The 18,733-nt window shown below is 38.5% G+C and overlaps 1 protein-coding gene across 4 annotated transcripts in view; it reads left to right on the top strand.

The window, feature by feature from the left end:
* The window catches only part of pard3aa (par-3 family cell polarity regulator alpha, a), a 426,846-nt gene that overhangs the window by 328,775 nt on the left and 79,338 nt on the right, over positions 1–18,733 (top strand). For all 4 annotated transcript variants that reach the window (XM_057322206.1, XM_057322207.1, XM_057322205.1 and 1 more), the window contains one exon: positions 7,688–7,951. In XM_057322206.1, the coding sequence (XP_057178189.1) occupies positions 7,688–7,951 (264 nt within the window). The remainder of the gene's footprint in view (positions 1–7,687; positions 7,952–18,733) is intronic.

The raw sequence follows: 18,733 nt of genomic DNA, 5'->3' as shown, positions 1-18,733 counted from the left end.
GCTTTCACATAGGGACGGCAAGGCCTGTGTTTAAGTAAAGTTTTGTTAGAAATAGTTTTGCATTTGTTATTGAATCACTTAAAATCTAGGGAAAGTTGAAAATTCTTTAATCATTTATTTACCCTCATGTTGTTCAAAACCTGTATGTGACTCTTTATTTTGTGAAAAACAAAAGAAAACATTTTGAGAAATGTCTCTGTGGTTTTGTGTTCAATCATACAATGGAGGTTAATAGGGTTCAATGTTGTTGAGTTAAAAACATTCTTCAAAATATCTTCATTTGTGTTCTGTAGACGAAAGAAAGTCTTACAGGTTTGGAATGACACGATGGTGAATAAATGATAAAAGAATTGTACTTTTTGGGTGAACTATTCCTTTAAAAAAATATTACATAGAACACCACAAATTAAATTTAATTCTGATTTTGAGGAAACAATACATTTAATACATTAAGGCAAGGGTCAACTATAATTATTTATATTACATTATTAATAAAAGCAAATTTGCATAAAAAATAGCATTTCACGCGTCAGGGCAAGATTTAGATTTTTTTGGGGGGGGGCAAGTTATCCCATTCGTTTTAAACTGGATGTTATAATGTTATGGAGTTAATTCATTTTGTATCATTTCTTCATATTTAAATTAAAGATTTCAAATTTCTTGTAGTGCTTTTATACACTCTTAATTTTGTAACAAACAAGTTGTGTTATAAGGAACACAAAACATGTTGTCAAAAGAAATAACACAGAGATGTGTTGAGTTAAAGACAACAAATTAATGTGCTGACCTTAACTGAACACAAAATGTGTTGTTTTTAACACAACTGTTTTTAGAGTGTACTTTTGTAAACAAAAGTATTATTTTCAATGTAGTGTCAATAAACAGCAGGGGTCGGATTCACGAAACATTCTTAAGAAGAAAATTCTTTGCAATATTTTTTCTTAAATTCTAATTTAAGAAATTTAAGAGTGGTTTTCACATAAAGCAACTTGAAATGGAGAGCGTCACAAATATTATGCCGTCGTGACACAAAAAGTATTATAACAAATATAATATTATAACGCTTGCTAACATGCAATCTTTAATGCCGTTTAACACATCACATGCTAATATATGGAATCACACTTACCTATAAACTTTCTTACGAACTTCCCATAATTTATCATAAGAACAATCTTATATTTCGTCTAGAGAACATTTTCGTCAATTCGGCCCCAGGTTCTCATGTACTGTGAAAACATTTGTGTTTGTAATGGACTGTACAGACTATATTCCCTTAAAACAAGACATCTTCACTGAATTTGGAAAACCTGCCCCAATCTCTCTATGCTAAGGAGTTGTTGTTAAAAATACAAAACCTCCATGTGGTGAAGCAAGTAACATAACACAATGTTTTCTTATTTACACGTAGAAAGTTTGCAGCCGAAGAGTGAGATCTGCCTCAAGGCTGTATGAACGTCTCTTCTTCTCCTGCTAAACTGAATTAAACATTGTTAGACATATGGAGGGGAGCGTTTGGCTGTGTATGTCTGGAATTCAGCGGTGTCAAAAGATAAACAGCGTGATTTATTCAGTGAAGTGAGGAAGGACTGCAGGCGGACCAGAGTGCGATCTCTCTCGCTTGCAACAAAACTCCAAACTTCTCTTCAAACTCGTGAAACTGAGCCTGTTAATTCTTCAGGTGGAACATGAATATCTCATCCTCAACTTCTGTTTATATTAGGCTGTGATCAATGACTGATTTCCCCTCGATAACAGAACACGTTGACCCTGCGGACTGTACTGTGCCACATACCACACGCTTGACGGCACCTGCAGGGGTTCCAGGAAGCATTTGGACACATTACAGCTCAGATATTCTATAAATAAATCATAATGAATGCCACAAAGGTATGGCTGCGTCACATCTAATGAGGTGATTTGGAAACGTACCGTCTTGTGCCTTGTAGAAGCAAAATGAAAGGTTGTGAAAGCTACAAAGCAACAGTTTTGTTTCCTTTGCTTGTTACCTAGAAACAACCCCATAACTGCCATAGCGACCCATATGTTGGCATAGATGTCTCCAGTGCACCCACACACTGAAGCTCAGGACAGATGTGAGCTAATCACAACATCTTTTGCTTAATTACTTTAACACTTACGTCTTCATCGACAAAGAGTGAACACATACTCTTTTTTTTACTCTGGCACTGTATGTACATAACACTTGAATCTACATATATCTCATTGTGAAACACAAATTTATTATCTTTTTCCTGCAGTTTAGAGACTTTCCGCCCACCCACACACACACGCACGCACGCACGCACGCACGCACGCACGCACGCACACACACACACACACACACACACACACACACACACACACACACACATACAGTAGTAGCGATGTGCACTAATTAGCTTTGAGCCTAGAAAGTCGCAAAGAGGGATTTGCATTCTCGTTGTTGTTTTTTTAGACATCATTGGGGGATTTTTCTTTCAACTTTGTAATCTTTTGTTGTTTTCTAGGTTTTTTTGGGCTGTCATGACTCATGTACTGTAGGCCTACTTACACGTCTCAATATGAGCTGCAGTGTTTTCAGAGCACTAACCAGAATGTATACTAAATTGACGGTTTCTCGCTGTAGTTCAGCTGCTTTAAAAACAGTGTTGCTTGTACAGCTACTTATAGATCATTCTGCTAATGAAGTGTGGCAAAACAGTAACACTACAGTGCTGTTTTTCTTAAATGTTGTGTTGTGCATGCGGTTTTAAAGCTGCAATTCGTAACTTTTAAGTGGTTCAAAATAAACAAAAATCAGTTATTGAGCAAGTACATAAAATAAAGCAATATGCCTCAAGAAGTAGTGGGTTACTGGGTATTGTATAATGGCATAGAACACAGCTCAACCAATCGGAATCAAGGACCAGAACTGACCATTTTATAATCAGTGATCAAAACTGGCTTGTTGCCTTACCCTTACAATAGTGATTTATAAATTGCACTGTTGGATGCAATTTCGCAGGAAATGTCAGTTTGACCCACAGGAATAGAAGTGCATAAAGTAACCTGCAATTTTATGTTTCAAACAGAGATGGCGATAAGAGAGTCAAATGTTATGGATTGCAGCATTAATATGATAATCACATTTTTCATAAAAAAATATTTCTATTTGCATTTATTAGTAGAAAATGAAAACTAGAGAAACGGGTCAAAATAACAGAAGATATGCTTTGTATTTTTTTAAAGGACTCATAAAATGAGCACTTTCAACAAGTTGGTATGATTTATTAGGGTCTTCATGAAATGTCTGGAACATATTTTGCTTATAAACACTCAATGGCTGTGTAAACAAGAACCTTTTTGCCACGTCAAAAACAGCCATGCTCACAGCAACCCGTTTTGGTGCATGTCTCTTTAAATGATAATGAGTTACAGGGCACCCAACCCCCCTTCAGTCCAGCGAGTCAACACACGTGTAGTTCTGCCATGGCAATGGTTTAGCTAAATAATATTTCCTGAACTCCTCTGCGGTTAGTTTAGTTTTAAACGTCTCAAATCATTCATCCGGAGACTAAAAAATCCGTCAAAGCAAACAGCACTCACGTTGTGCGTGTATGCTTGCCTAAAATCCACGGAATGCGCACCTGCAGATCTCAGCGGAATTACGTGGATTTTAGCGCTTGTCATTGACAAGTTATAACGTTACACACACAATGTGAGAGCATAACTAGTAACGTTATGCTATGACAGATTTTTCAGCCTTAGGACGAATGATTTGAGACGTTTAAATTGAAACTAACCGCAGTGTTCGCCCCTGTTCATTAGCAAAACAAACAGCTTGCTGCAGCTGAACATATTAACGCACATAATGTATTAACATTCATACAGCTAAACTCCAAGTGTCCATCTGCCAAATAACATATAAATATAGAGTAAGTTTAACACTGGATTTGAATGTTCTATTTAGCCCGTGACTGACTTAGCTCCCTTCGCTATCATATACTAACGTTATCCTCCTATATATACATATATACATGTACTGTACGTCAATTCAGACTGTTAATAAATATTACTTAGATCGGCAGCTTTGTCTCGTTCAGTTGGTCTCGACCCCTCTTGAGGAACAACTTTGAAGCTAATCCTGCTTGTACTGTCCCAGGTTGATAAAGCACTCCGGCTTGAAGTGATTCGCGCAAACAAGCAGGTTTTTACTTATGGTTTCTGAGGGATCGCCACTAAAAATAAAATAAATCCACTCCTGTCTCTTCCGAGGTTTGGACTCTGTGCAGCGACTACGTTGCATGTTTTCCACGAACTTTAGCCATGGTGTCACGTACACCGCTGTCACTTGTGAAAACAACAATGGTGGCAGCGCCGTGGGTGGAATAGTGTAGATTAAGGGGGTAATATTATAATAAGAGCCTGCGTCTACGTCAGGAGCGAAATCTAAATGGCTCGATTTCTCACATGCTTGCAGAGAAAGGCTCATCAAAACAAACTTACTTGGATCTTGTTTTTCACGTTTTCTGTGTTGCTAAATGTACCGGGGACCCGATTATAGGACTTAAATACAGAAAAAAATTGACTTTCATGCAGTGGGTCCTTTAAGACCTCAAACACTACAAATACTTTTTTTTTACTTTTAAGCTATATAACAGCAATATTTGTACATGTATTTAGACAAAGTTCAAATTGTATTTTTTTAAATGTGTTAATCTTGTAATAACAGTTTTCACATTGCTGATGGATGACTTTGTCACTCCTGAGTTTTGATTTTGTTGGAATCTAATAGACACTGGACTGGAATGGACACAATACATCTAGAAATGCTGATTAAATGACTATTTGGAATGGTGTCTTTTTTCCGCAGCTGTAGCTTCTATGCAGTTGCTTTTGTAAGTCGCTAGTGCTAGTAATGTAACTAAAAGTTGCTTTTTTGTACTTTAACTTTTAAAGTAGTTTTTCCCGCTAAAGGTCTGAATTGAATGATAAAGAGAAAGAGAGAGAGAGAGAGACCAGTGACCAGTAATGATGTGTTCATTGTTTCCAGGTCTGTTCTCTTTGTTAACACCATTCTGGACCATTTGTTGTGTAATGAACTAAAGGTGGACGACATTCAGAACACATTGAGCTTGGAGTTCAGGCGCACATACACGCACATGTCTGGCTAATTTACTCAGTCTTACCAGAGACAACATAATGTTTTAAATATCACGTTACTCGATGAAAGCAACCTTGCTGCAAAAAGCGACAATACAACATCAAGTCGCAGCATATTTTGTTTATTAAGAGCAGGAATTTGTATCAATGTGATTTCTTTGTCTTTGTTTGTAGCATGCCACAGAAATAGAAACCATGTGGCTGACAAAACGTGTTTATATTTACAAAAAGATGTCAATCACGTGTTATCACTTAGAGTTTATATGAGCATAACTGTCCCTACAGTGTCACAGTGTCAGATGTTGTCATACATGTTTTAAATCAGATGTTAACCCTGTCACACACACATCTCTGTTGTCCATTCCCTGGCCACTGCAGTAAATTAGTTTTTAGTATCATACTCCAGCGGGCAGGTTAGACTGGACCTCTTCCTCAATGTCCTCATTATCCCTTTCAAACACAGATATCGCTCTTGCAGATTTGATTTGGCCATTATAGTCACAGCGCCAGAGGCGTCGTCCTCCAATCGAGTTTCCGTAAGTTGTCATAACGTGAAGCAGGTTTCTTACCGGCAGTGAGGTGACATCAGTTTTGCAGTATAGACGGCAGGTGGACTGGAGCCTCACCGGTATCAGATATCTTTATTCATACCCCGAGGTAAAAAAGCAACTTGTAAGGGCAAGGTCCAAAATATAGACTCAATGAACCCAAAAGGTAGAGGGGAAAAAATCTGATACTATTTTATATCCTCATGTCTTTCCAAACCTTTACAGCTGTCTTTCGTGTATTGAACACAATTTAGCTAAATGGTTTTTGAATGAAAGTAAATGGTGAGCACAATGTGGTCCCTATACACTTTCTTTGTATGAAAGCACTGCTTTGACATTCTCCTCTTTCAAAACAACATGTGAATATGTAAACGCTGGCATAATTTTCATTTTTGAGTGTACTGCCCCTTTAAAAATCCCACAATGCACACACGCAAAATATGAAAATATGCTGATGTTGATTTCCCAGTGTTTCCCATCACGCCCCGACTATTAACGTGACTCATAAATATACACAATTCTAGCACAGAGAATTGGATTTTCTGAAGCGAGGGAGAGAGAGAGAGACAGTCAATGGCATTGTAATTGTATTAGACTGTGACCGAGAGAAAACACTCATTGTTCATAAATTAGATCATGCTTATGAGAATGTGTGGAAACGTTCGGTCTTGGTGGGAAAATCTTGCGACTCTCCTCAGGCCTGGTGCAGCTGTCAATCAAAGACCTGACGGGAAGATGTCCAGGGTCAAAGGTCAAATCCGACCTGGGGTGGTGAGGAGGTACGGTGCTGAAACCGGCCCGGGGAGGGGAGCGTCGCACTCCGCCCACCGGTTCTCATAACAGGGCATCCCTCAAATTTCCAAAAGCCCATCTGGATTTTATAAGGTGGGTGGGTACCGAGGCAGAGGTCACCCTACAGGAGGCTTCACACTGGTTTTTCCTCTTATCCCACTAGAATTCCCATTCCAGAGGATCCTGTTTCTTTCGATACAGTGCATTCTGTGCAACATGTGGACTATTACACACAAAAAGACTCATTCAGTTCAACTCACCAGGAATGGCCTTTGATATCTCCTACTGAGAGAAAGGTTTGGCCAAAGATCAGAAGTGGCTCTTTCTTCCTGTCTTTTAAGAACTGATTTTAGGAAGGAATCACTCCCTTTCCCACTGTCTGTGTTAGGGAATCCATGTATTGACAAGCATGCGTTCTCCATAGTTCACTTCATCAAGTGAGAGTCTGCAACCTTTAACAGAATCTGTTTGAAATGCACTCAAGAGGAAGAGCTTGAGGGATCCTTTTTTATTTAGGGGGTTTCACTTGTAGTGAAGGACTTCCAGAAGAAATACAATAAAACAGTTGCTTGTGTAACCAAGACAAGAGCCGAAGAAGAAGCGGTTCGTTGTGTACGCTGTTTGAGAAGTATTTAGCAGTGATAGCGGCAAGTAACTCAAAGTCACTTTCGCAGCTTGAGTTGTTAAATTTGTTTAAATTTATTTTGATAATTCATTCGGAAATGCGTATGAAACCTGACACTATCGCAGGGTTTTTTGACCTGAAGGGACGTGGTTCAAGCAGACCAATCACAGCACTTGCGGTCCGTGTCGCATTGCACGTCAGTCTACGGAGTAAGGTATGCGTCTCTGCGTAGGCTACGGCATAGGTCCAACGCAGAATCAAAGAAAAGGCTTTACTGTTAAATGTCCAATGTGTAATTCTTATGAGGATCTGTTGACAGAAATGCAACAAAATATACATAAATACGTTATGTCCTTCAGCAAAAAAGCGAAAACGTGACAAGATATTAGTCAGCCACCGTAGTGCATCAAAAGGGAGTCAGCCGTTGGTTGCAATTCGCAACCTCACCACTAGATGCCGCTACATTTCATACACTAGACATTTAACCCTTATTAGATCTGTTCCCTAAAAAATTAAGTGCAATCTACTAGAAATCATGCATATGAACCCTAAAACTACATTACACTTGTGTTTGTAGGATTCAAGCTAAGACCCGAGAGCTTCGAGAGCGACAGGCCAAAGAACAAGACTATGCTGAGATCCAGGACATCAGAACCTTCAGTTCGGACGAGGAGCACACCTACGCGGGGATCGGCTCTCTGGACTCTTCTCTGAACAGCAGTACGGACCTGAGCCAGAATCCTCCAGCTCCGGAAAGCCCCAGAGACCAACCCCTGCCCTTAGAATCTCTCTATGCCCAGGTCAACAAGCCCCGCAATGGACGGACACACTCCACAGACAGGTAAGCACTCTGTTAATCTTTTTGCTATTACTCATGATGCTGATTTATCAGGTTAAATAAGTTGGACCTGGATTGTGAGTGTTTGTGAAAGCAATTACAATAGCAAGTTGTATAAGAGCGATAAAACAATAACGTGCGTTGACATGTTCTTGACATTAGTGATGTCTTATATGTATTTCAAAGGTATGCATACTGCTGGCTGACATTCAAAGAATGTTTTCTATAAAATATTTTGAGTTGTCGAATATTTCTGATTTTGAAGGTTGTATGAGGGTGAAGGCCACCATCTTTCATTTTTGATCAGAAAGGGGACCATTCTTTTGCAGACCTCTGAGTTCGTCCCTTTATTTTTTGTTCCCGTGTGAAAATCGAGTTTTAAAAATGAAAAGCTGCTCTTATCCCCCCTTCATAGTGCGAAGACAAAGTGAAAAAAGCACTATAATCAGATTTCTCAGATGTGTCCCAGTGGCTGGTGTTATAGCACAGGTAAATCATTGATAATTCTCTGGACGGCTCTTCACAATCTCTGTCAATCTGTGTCGTTCAGAGGGAAAAAGTCATCTGTACAGTACAAATCTGGCGTTTATAATGGTGTGATGAAGGCAATTCATATGTGTAATGCGTTTGCTATTGAAACAGTGAAAGTTTGGATGGCACACATTGAGTTTTGTCCTAAAGGCCTTTAGTTTACATTGCGGTTCGGCAAAACCATTGCTGTTGCTAGTTGGTGCCAGATGAAAGCGTTTAAAACACGGAAAGCACTTTATCGAACAAAGAGTTGATCAAAACCTGAATTTCCACCTTGTTGTGTTGATTAACTTAATGATTTGTGTTACATAAATTGTATATTTGATGCGGGGAATTCATTTACATTTATTGTTTCTATTTGTTTTATGGTATGTACTGTATATGCAATAGTCATTCCAAGTACTACAGTTTTCACCAGCTCTCCATCTCCACTCCACATGATAGTGTAATATTAATATCCTCCAGCTGTCAAATTCATCAAGGTTATTATTTTTGTCAAATCTGCCAATAAACAGCCATTAATGTATAAAAGAAGTTAAAGCCACTCACTGATTGGCTGCTGCTATCAGCATTACTGCATTATGTCGATGTATTTACATTGACAAATTCATTACTTCAATGATTTTATTACCCTGCCGGATTAGTTATGGAAATGCTGTGAAAGGCCGGCGTGTCACTTTGCTAAACAGTAATTACTCTCTCTGGGTTTATTAAGGCGGCGGATAATTGCCGGCAGTGGAGCGAAGGCAATGACTGACATATGTCACTCTGGGTGTCTGACCTTTCCCAGGGTGCAGTGGGAGGGGGATTATTAGGTCTCCAACTGCTGTTCTCCCAGCAGGGGCGTAAACCCCCCCACTCACCAACTGTCATGAGATCACCCACCGAGACCCCCCCGCCACTTGGTCACAGTGAGAATATGACAAGGTTATGCAGTCACTCAATAATCTGGCTAATCTGTGTGCCAATATCTCTGGTGGCAGCAAAAGGGCAGCAGTCGATCCCCAGCGCCCTGAAGCGGGTTACGCTGTGGTAAATGTGATTTACGGTTTTATTTCAGTATACGGAAACATTACTATTGGAGCCTGGGTTTGTATTATGATAAAATGCAAAAATTATTATTACTAAGATTACCTTTTATATATTTTTTATTATTCATTGTTAAATAGTTATTAATTATATATTATTAACAGTAATTTATTTGTCAATTATTTTATTATTAATAGTAATAATAACAATAATAGTAATAATACGTATATTAGTATTAATTATTAATTGAAATAATATTATTATTATTACAGTCTTTTTTTAAAGGAAGTGAAAGGAAGCAAAGAAAACAAGTAATAACAAAGAATGAAATAAAATCAGGATATTGCAGCAGATATATATTTTAGTTATTTTAGTGTTGTTATTGTATAGCTTATTAGCCTTAATGGATCGTAATGGGTTATTGACTTATTAAGTGTCTCAGATATTTCTCTTAAAATAAACAAACACAAATGAGATGATGACAAATAGTGAGAGTATTGAGCTATGCAATCAATGTGGAAGCATAACCAGATTTTGATGTAGAATATGTATTGTTTTTCCTTTTTTTGCAGACCAGATTGTCAGATTTAAGCACAGTTTATAACAATCATATTAAACTTGTAAATCTACTGACAAGACACAGATTACTGGGGTCTTTGTCTCTCGAATGTTCCTTAAAAAAGCAGGACCCAAATAAAACGTCATTTGTTCTTCATTAACCAAATTATGTTTCAAACTGTTGAAGGTTAAATGGAGAGAAAATGCAAAAACTTGACTTTAGTACTATGGTTTTACAACATCTTCAGAGTATGAGCGGCATATGAAGAGATCCTAAATAGCCGCATCTAGAATCTTTTCCCCTACGTAAAGAAAAAATATTGAAACAATTTGTTTCAGAAAACAAAGCAATAAACCGGCAGACACAAACTTATCTGCTTGAGATCAGTTTACATGCAAATCATCCTGCCTTTATTTTAAATAGCGAGTTTAGAACTTCACACTGCTTTGCATATCACTTAGAAGGAAGCCTTTGTGAAATACGTTGTAATATTTGTCGCCGTGCCTCTGGAATAAATTGCATACTTTCATTCGTATTTGGCTCCGAGGGCCGTAATCTGTGTAAACGCCGTAATGCATTCAAATTCGAGACAGCCACATCTCTCCATTTGTAAAGGCCCGACTCTCGGTGAGTCAAAACAAACCGCAAACAAACATTTGCATTTCTAAATGAAAGCTAATAGAACTTTCATAGTGTCTGACTCGTGAAATAAACAGCCCTTGAGTGAACGTCACCTTTAGCTCATTACAAGTAGATGTGAAATTTGCCGCAGGTTCAAGGTGACAAGTTTTGTCACATAAAAAAGTTTCTGAGTTCAATGAGTTTTTTTTTTATTCGCTTGAAAAGGAGATTTTAAGACCTTGTGGGAGATTTGTTTTTGGGAAATAACATAAGCGCGAAAGTTTCCTGTTTTCTGTTCAATTTATTGAGATTAATAATAATTATTATTATTATCACCATTATTATTATTATTACTGCTGTTGTTGTTAGTAGATACCTAATAGTTTGTGATGTAATTAATTATGTAAAATATTTAATATACAGTACATCCTTAAATAGGAGTTTATATAATTTATATATAAATTATAATATTATGTAATTTATATAAATTAAAATACATATAAATTAATTTATATATGTATTTATTAAGTACCATTTAATTAATTATATTATATATTATATTAAATATATTCTATATTTATGTTATATATTTCAATTTTACAAATTTTAAAATAACTATTTTATTATATATATCAGGACATGTTTTTATGAAATTCAGTTTTTTAATCAGATACGCAAAAATGTACTTTTATATACTTTATATTTTACTTTATACTTTATTATTTATCTACTAACTAGAACCTTATTGACTTTCGAATGACTTCAGAGTCACATGCCACTGGGTACATCTCGGTACTCAACAGTCTTGTCATGCGTTGATAGTTTGCAGCCTCTTGAGTTGGTAGATCAGTTCAAAGCGGCGGGCGGTGTTGTGCTGTAGTTTCAGCGGTGCCTAGCCTCAAGCAATGCCTTTCTCTTGCGCCTGAGGGTAAAAATCTGTGAATCATGTAACACAACCCCCCTCCTGCGTTTGTGTTTACTCTGGATTTCAGTCTGGCCTGAAACCTCGCAGTTTTCCCCTTCACCCTATACCACGGTTTTACACATTTTCTAGCATTTCTTTAGGTCATTGACTGTGACAAGCTAATGGTACAATCTTTAAAGCAAATTTCTGTCATTATTATTTTCAGTAAAAAATGAGTATGTATCAGTGCATTTTTGGGATTGCATTCTTTGTGAAGGATGCATCCAATGCTAAAAAAATAAGAGGCTAGAATTATAGCAATATACTTTGCTTCAGGAGCACACCTATGATACCTAAAATGCAGAGAACGACAGAGCAACATGCTGTAGAAAATGGTAGGATGTGCATCTCCTGACTTCCTTATGACCGCATGACGTTACAGTACATAAAGACAGGAAAAAATAAAGCATGGAACGCACTGAGGGAGCACGTCATTAATTTTCAAGCATGTTCAAATAAATATCAAATAAATGTCCATTACATTGGACTGGTCAAGGCCTCCTATGTGCATTAGCCGTGGACAATAGACGAGCCATTGATTTATTGGTGTTAAAAGTGAGGTGACGCCATGATTATGTTGGATTCCGTTAATGCTCCGGACAGTGGAGTGTATTGGATACAGGCTCCAGTGATGTAAAGCCGTAGTGCCGTCATCGTATACAAGCCGAAGGGAGTAGTGTGCCGAGGGCCTTATAGACAAAATTCAATCAACCTATTTGAGGTCAGTCTTTACATCCCACCCAGCTGCAGCTTGGGATCGTTAACAATCGCCTTTGTGTTTCCATGTGTGTGATTTCATCCACATGGTTGTGTCTACACAGCACAACCAATGTCTATAAAATCAATGAAAGCCTCTCTTCTTTGTGGCCAAAAATGTGTCCAGACCCTTCGCTGATGAGGGCGCTTGGATCTCTGAAGACTAAAACCTTCTGCGGAAAAAGGAAAAAACGTCTCTATCTCACCATTGTGCAGCTGAATAAATACGCTCGGACAATTACCAAATGTCTGGGTCCGGTATGTCTGCCTTTAACAGTGTCCCAATCGGAAGGTCAGAGTGGCAGTAAACTGTGGAGAGTCCAGGCTTTTTGCCCAGTAAAAAGGTTTGTAAGATGAGGCCTGGGCTAGTGAACACCCTCTCCCGTTTTTACTCGTATTGTAAAGCAAAGCTCCATTAGCCAGAAACCCCTTCTTTTATTATTGTAGTTTCTTATTGGCTTTTTCCAAATGAAAGACTGAAAAGCAGTTGGCACACAGTCCATATGAATGACCCAAAGCAGAATCTGTACATGTCTGTTAATAGAGGCAGTTTCTAGTGACCGTAACTTATACCTCACATCTCCACGCCTGTAGTCACGATAGTGCTTTTCATTTTTAAAAGGACAGTTCACCCAAAAATGAATATTCTGTCATCGTTTATTCACCCTCACGTCATTTCAAACCTGTATGACTTTCTCCTGCAGAACAAAAAAGAAGATATTTTGAAGAATGTTGGCAACTGAACAACGGCGGTGTCTATTGACTTGCATTGGTTTTGAGTTTGGTTATCAACGATCTTCTCAGAGATGCTCTGAAATAGTTTTTAAATGGAAAGCCAAGTAGATTTAAAAATAAAAAAACACTGAAGCAAAGTAAAAGTCTACGTAAAAAAAGTAAACAAGGCATGTTTCAGCAGCTTTCACTAAATGGAATCAGATATAAGTAACTATTTATATTATCTAATATTAATTAACAGCAATTTTCGCATTATACAATCATAATGATTAAAAGTTGGCATTGTATCATTCATTTTGCTTTCCTATTTTAATTAAGGCGTCCCTATTTAAATATTATCATAAAATAATCTACAAACCATAATAAACTAAATCTTTTGTACAGTTGTTTACTTGGGTGACAATGATTCAGTCAGTAAAAGACAAGAAAGCAAAGAAGCGAAAATATGTTTCTCCACAAATGGTATAATAAATCTTTTATAATAAAAGAACCAGCCAAGTGTCTTTATCCCAAAAATCAATAGAATTTTCATGTTGACTTTGTTTTATATTAAGGTAAGACTGAATGACCTCTATTTTCAGACAGGAAACTTAGAGGACGGACCTTACGCTACCCTGGGGTTGGTGACATGAGTCGAGAGCAGTGTTTTGAGCTGTCAGGTGTCACACAAATGATATTTTGGTGAGCGTGAAGCAGACTGTCACTTCTTTGATGCACATGATTTGATTGACGGCTGTTCCCATTAGAGAGAGATTCTTTAAGCTGCTCTAAGTCAAGGTGAGACTCGATGAGAGAGAGAGAGAGAGAGCTGTCGGGGGAAGAAGCTCACGCTCCAGAGAGCAGTGTTAGCAGGAACGGTGTAAAGAGTCTCACAGGTTTCTCTTCACCTCTTTTCACTTCTGCCTCTAAATCCAGTTTTTCCTGACTTTGCAGGGTGTTGAAATTGGATTATGGGGCGCTTGTATCTAAATAGCTATTGATAAAAAGGTAGCAGCTTGCATTTTGGGAAAAAAAGCAGTTGTGCTTTTTTTCCTGTTCTTTCCTTTTTCTTGATTTTTGCACCTTCTTTGGGGTGGAGGGTGTGTGATTGTAAGGCTTGATAATTGGCCCGGAAGGTCGTTAATCTCAGCAGAGAAAATCTCTTCACTTTTCCACGCTGACTCCTTCACAGTTCTTCTACTATGCTAATATGGCTTAGCTGTCTTGGTTATGCCCGGCTTTTAGACGTAGACATGATATGAGCCTTCACTCTGAACCACCACCATCATCATTGTGCACTTATTTATTTATTTACTTTTTCATAAAGTACATTTTTTTAGTATACAGGATGTTAAACTTGCATGTGAATTAATATTTTATGTGAGAGTTGCAGAATGGAATATTCCTTGGTGAACATTGTTCAAGGGACAGTTCACCCAAAAATGAAAACAGTCATCATTTACTCTCTCTCAAACTGTTCCAAACCTGTGTGAGTTTCTTTGTTCTGTTAAACAGAAACAAAGACATTTTGAAGAATGTGGAAAACTAAACGGTTTTGGGTCACCATTGACCACCATAGTAGTTTTTCCCTACTGTGGAACTCAATGGTGGCCCAGAACTGTTTGGTTACAAACATTTTTACAAATTTCTTCATCTGGGTTCACCAGAACAAAGAAATAAGAAGATATTTAGAAGAATGTGGAAAACTTAACGATTTTGGGTCACCATTGACTACCCTAGTAGTTTTTTTCTCTACTGTGGGACTCAATGGTGGCCCAGAACTGTTTGGTTACAAACATTCTTCCAAATTTCTTCATCTGGGTTCACCAGAACAAAGAAATAAGAAGATATTTTGAAGAATGTGGGAAACTAAACAGTTCTGGGTCACCATTGACTACCATAATAGTTTTTTCACTACTATGTCAATGGTGCCCCAGAACTGTTTAGTTACAGACATTCTTCCAAATATCTTTCTTTGTGTTCAGCAGAACAACAAAATGTATACAGATTTGGAACAGCTACAGAGTGAGTAAATGATGACAGAATTTTCATTTTTGGGTGAACTTTGCCTTTTATATGTTGAACTTTATGAATGACAAGTGGTTAGATTCCTAGAAACCTTTTTTTGTTGGGTTCTCTGGATGCATTACTAAGGCATCTCAAACCCCAGTGATACATCAGACAGATTCCATTTCTTCTTTACAAATGAGGTTATACAATTATAAAATATTTACTTACCCGATAATGCAACCAAAGGCTATATTGCATTATCCTCAAACATACATTTTAATGAATCTCTAATCAAATGTTAATCTTAATAACGGCTGTGATTTTACTTTATTGTATTTGTTGTTTTTTCTTCACCTCACCAAATCAATTACGCCGTCATTATATCACTGCGCATCTATAGCGCGCTCGCTTAAATAGTTTTTGTTAATAATTCATTTGTAAATAGCTGGGCTCTCTGAGGCGGCTGCATATGTTGATGTGCGTGAATGTTTAATCTGTTCTTTCATTAAGCCCAAGGGAAAGTCAAATCTCATATATATCGAGCACACACTCGTAATGACACCGCCTATGATTGTATGCCAATTTCAACTGCTTACATCAGCAGCAAAGCGTTCACTTATTGCTTTCTGTGTTCACTCTTCTTCTGCTTCCAACTGAGAAGCTGCTCGCGTATGGCCTTTTGGTGGCAATGAAACAGCAGAAAGACAGATGTCGGACTTTATTTCTCTGGTCCTTTTGTCTATTTTTTTGTCTAATTGAGTGGGGTTCACTTATTAAAATTTGAACTCTAATGCTACATTTTCCAAAACAAATCCTGTTGTCTTCATACTGTATACTTTAACGCAAAATTGTTTATGTATGCTTATATTTCTTAAAGAAAACAAAAAAAAAATACTGGCGGAGAAAAAAAAAAAATTTGCAGGAACAAACACACGTATGAATTCATACCATGTGTTTCAGGCCAGAGGCCGCAACACAGCGTGCACGGGCGTCTTATCATGCTCTTTGTGCGCTGATAGTCTCTGGTATCTTGGAGGCGAGAAGCAAGTGAATTATCCGACTATGTCCGTTTTCATTTTTTTGGCCCATTTTAGAGAGGCCCCTCTGGGATGGACAGGATAAGATGGAATAAGAGGCAGGCAATTTATTCTCCCTTTGCACCATTACATTCATTTAGGAAAGCAAACAGCCTGACGGTAGAGCGGCACCCACATTCGACTCTACCTCATCTCACATGTACTCAAACATGCACGCGAGTCCAGGATGAAACGGACGGCCTTATTAGAATGCATGTACAGTATGTTTGATCTGTGTCTGTTTAATGAGATACTGTAATGAACTTCTGCTCTAAAGATGAAAGAAAAGAGAAAGAAACCAATTTAGCATCATTGTGTGAGGCAGACAGATCAAATCTAAGCTAAATAAGGGTGGGTCTCTGCACGCTACATGATTCATTGCAGTACATATACATTTGATCTGTGTCTACAGTGAGGCTATATAAGTTGATCCACATGGGAGGGAATGAGTTTAAACTCAATTCTGTGCTGCACTGATGATGTTTAGTTAGAACGAAGGGTGAGCAGAACTATTTAGAGAGAATTATTAATGTCTTAGGTCTTCCCCAGGTTAAATGTACAAATGACAGCAATCTCAAATATGAAGTAATGCGGCTGTAATCCAATAGTGACCGAATAGGATCAGAACCCATTGTGCCATGCTCATATACTGTAAAACAATTGTGCTGCCTTATCTGTTTAAGTACATCAAATTTGCTTTACCAGTCATTTTAAATGATGGTTCTATTTTTACTATTTTCTATTTTAAAGGTCCAATGTAAATTTTGTAGGATCTTGTGACAGAAATGCAATATGATAAACGCAACTATGTGTTCAGAGGTGTATAAAGACCTTACGTAATGAAGAGTTATGTTTTTATTAACTTAAAATGAGCTATTTCTATCTACATACTAGGGATGGGCGATATGGCCATAAAACTCTGCCACGATATTTTCTGGTATTTGTTGCGATAATGATACGAGCTGCGTTGCAGCTGTGTTGCTATGAAAGCACATGTGAGCGCGAGCTGCGCACGGGACGCTCCGTTCATGCATCCTGTATATAACAGGCAAGAAATCATATTAAACAATTTGTGCAATGCGCATGCGCTCAAAACATCTAACGAATGTTTAAATAAAGACTTTTAGCCAAACTAAATGTTGTGGTGTTTTAATGTATTATGACTATCAACAAATATACTTAACAAACAAATTAAATAAAACGAAAGTGAAAGTAAACATTAACTCGGATGCATCTACAGTGCCATCCTTCACGAGAGTTAGAGCTCCTCTTTTAGTGCACTCTGAAAACTCTTTCTCAGCTTCACGTCCGCCCTCCGCTATGCCCGTTTTCACTCCGCATATGAGCTGTGAATGGGTCTCACAAAGAAATACGTCATTGTAGCGAGGAAGGCGGGACGAGAGCCGTGGGGCAGGAAGGCGGGGCCGGTGGCGTGAGTGATAATGAGTATCAGCTGTACGCGCACCGGTCCCGCATGCCTCACGGAGGAGATCGGGAGCATAAGAGGATGAGCGACAGGACTGCCGACGAGAGAGGACCGGACCCGGACATTGGTTAAGTTTTGTTTATGTTCGTGTTGCTGGCAGTCATCCGCGAGGGGCTGCCGGCTTGTTACTTTTGTATTTTTGTGTATTTATTTTTGATTAAAAATGTTTCGAATGTTCGACGGTTCCCGCCTCCTTCCTTCCCTACTTTGAACCTTGCTACAGTCATCAACTAGGATTTATCATTTGTATCGCGGGAAGACTAATTCCTATCGTGGGATATGATATTGCCCATCCCTACTTCATACACCGCGGGTCGCCTTGCATGGAATCCACCATGTTGTTTCTACAGTAGCCCTAAACGGACAAACTGCTCTACAGAACGTGTTTTGTTAATACGTCATCTCCTTCAGCAAAGAAGCGAAAACGTGACGACATCTTAGTCCTGTGTCAGCCACCGTAGTGCTTCGAAAGGGAGTGGGGGATATTGGAATATAAGCTTACCACTAACTAAATACTTTACAATATATACTAGTGTAACAAGACTTCAAAGGAACCGGAAGGAAGAGGCTGGAATCAGGGTAGAGCTGACGACTAAGCACTTTATTAATAAACAATAGCACAAGCACTGTACGCGCCTAAATCAAAACCCCTTCACTTTAAGGCAAGAACAGTCTTTTTATGGTCAGAGCTTCCCGCTCATAATCCTCCGCTCACTCGCTCGAATCCTCTCGCCTCCAGCCGTCAGCTCCGGTCTCTCTCCCCGACTGTCTCTGCCTTGCTGCTTTTAAGCCTCTCCACGCCAGTTACTGGAACAAGGCACAGGTGTTCATTATTTGTGCGAGCGCCACTCACTCACCGCTCGTCTCCTCACTCTCTCTCCTGCTGCAGACTTCGCTGAACCACGCCCACCTTGCCACAATAGCACAAGCACTGTACGCGCCTAAATCAAAACCCCTTCACTTTAAGGCAAGAACAGTCTTTTTATGGTCAGAGCTTCCCGCTCATAATCCTCCGCTCACTCGCTCGAATCCTCTCGCC

The sequence above is a fragment of the Triplophysa rosa genome, linkage group LG23 (genome assembly GCF_024868665.1).
Source record: "Triplophysa rosa linkage group LG23, Trosa_1v2, whole genome shotgun sequence".
NCBI classification, from domain to species: domain Eukaryota; kingdom Metazoa; phylum Chordata; class Actinopteri; order Cypriniformes; family Nemacheilidae; genus Triplophysa; species Triplophysa rosa.
Note: the sequence above shows the minus strand (reverse complement) of the source record. Positions and strands in the feature narration are given on the sequence as shown.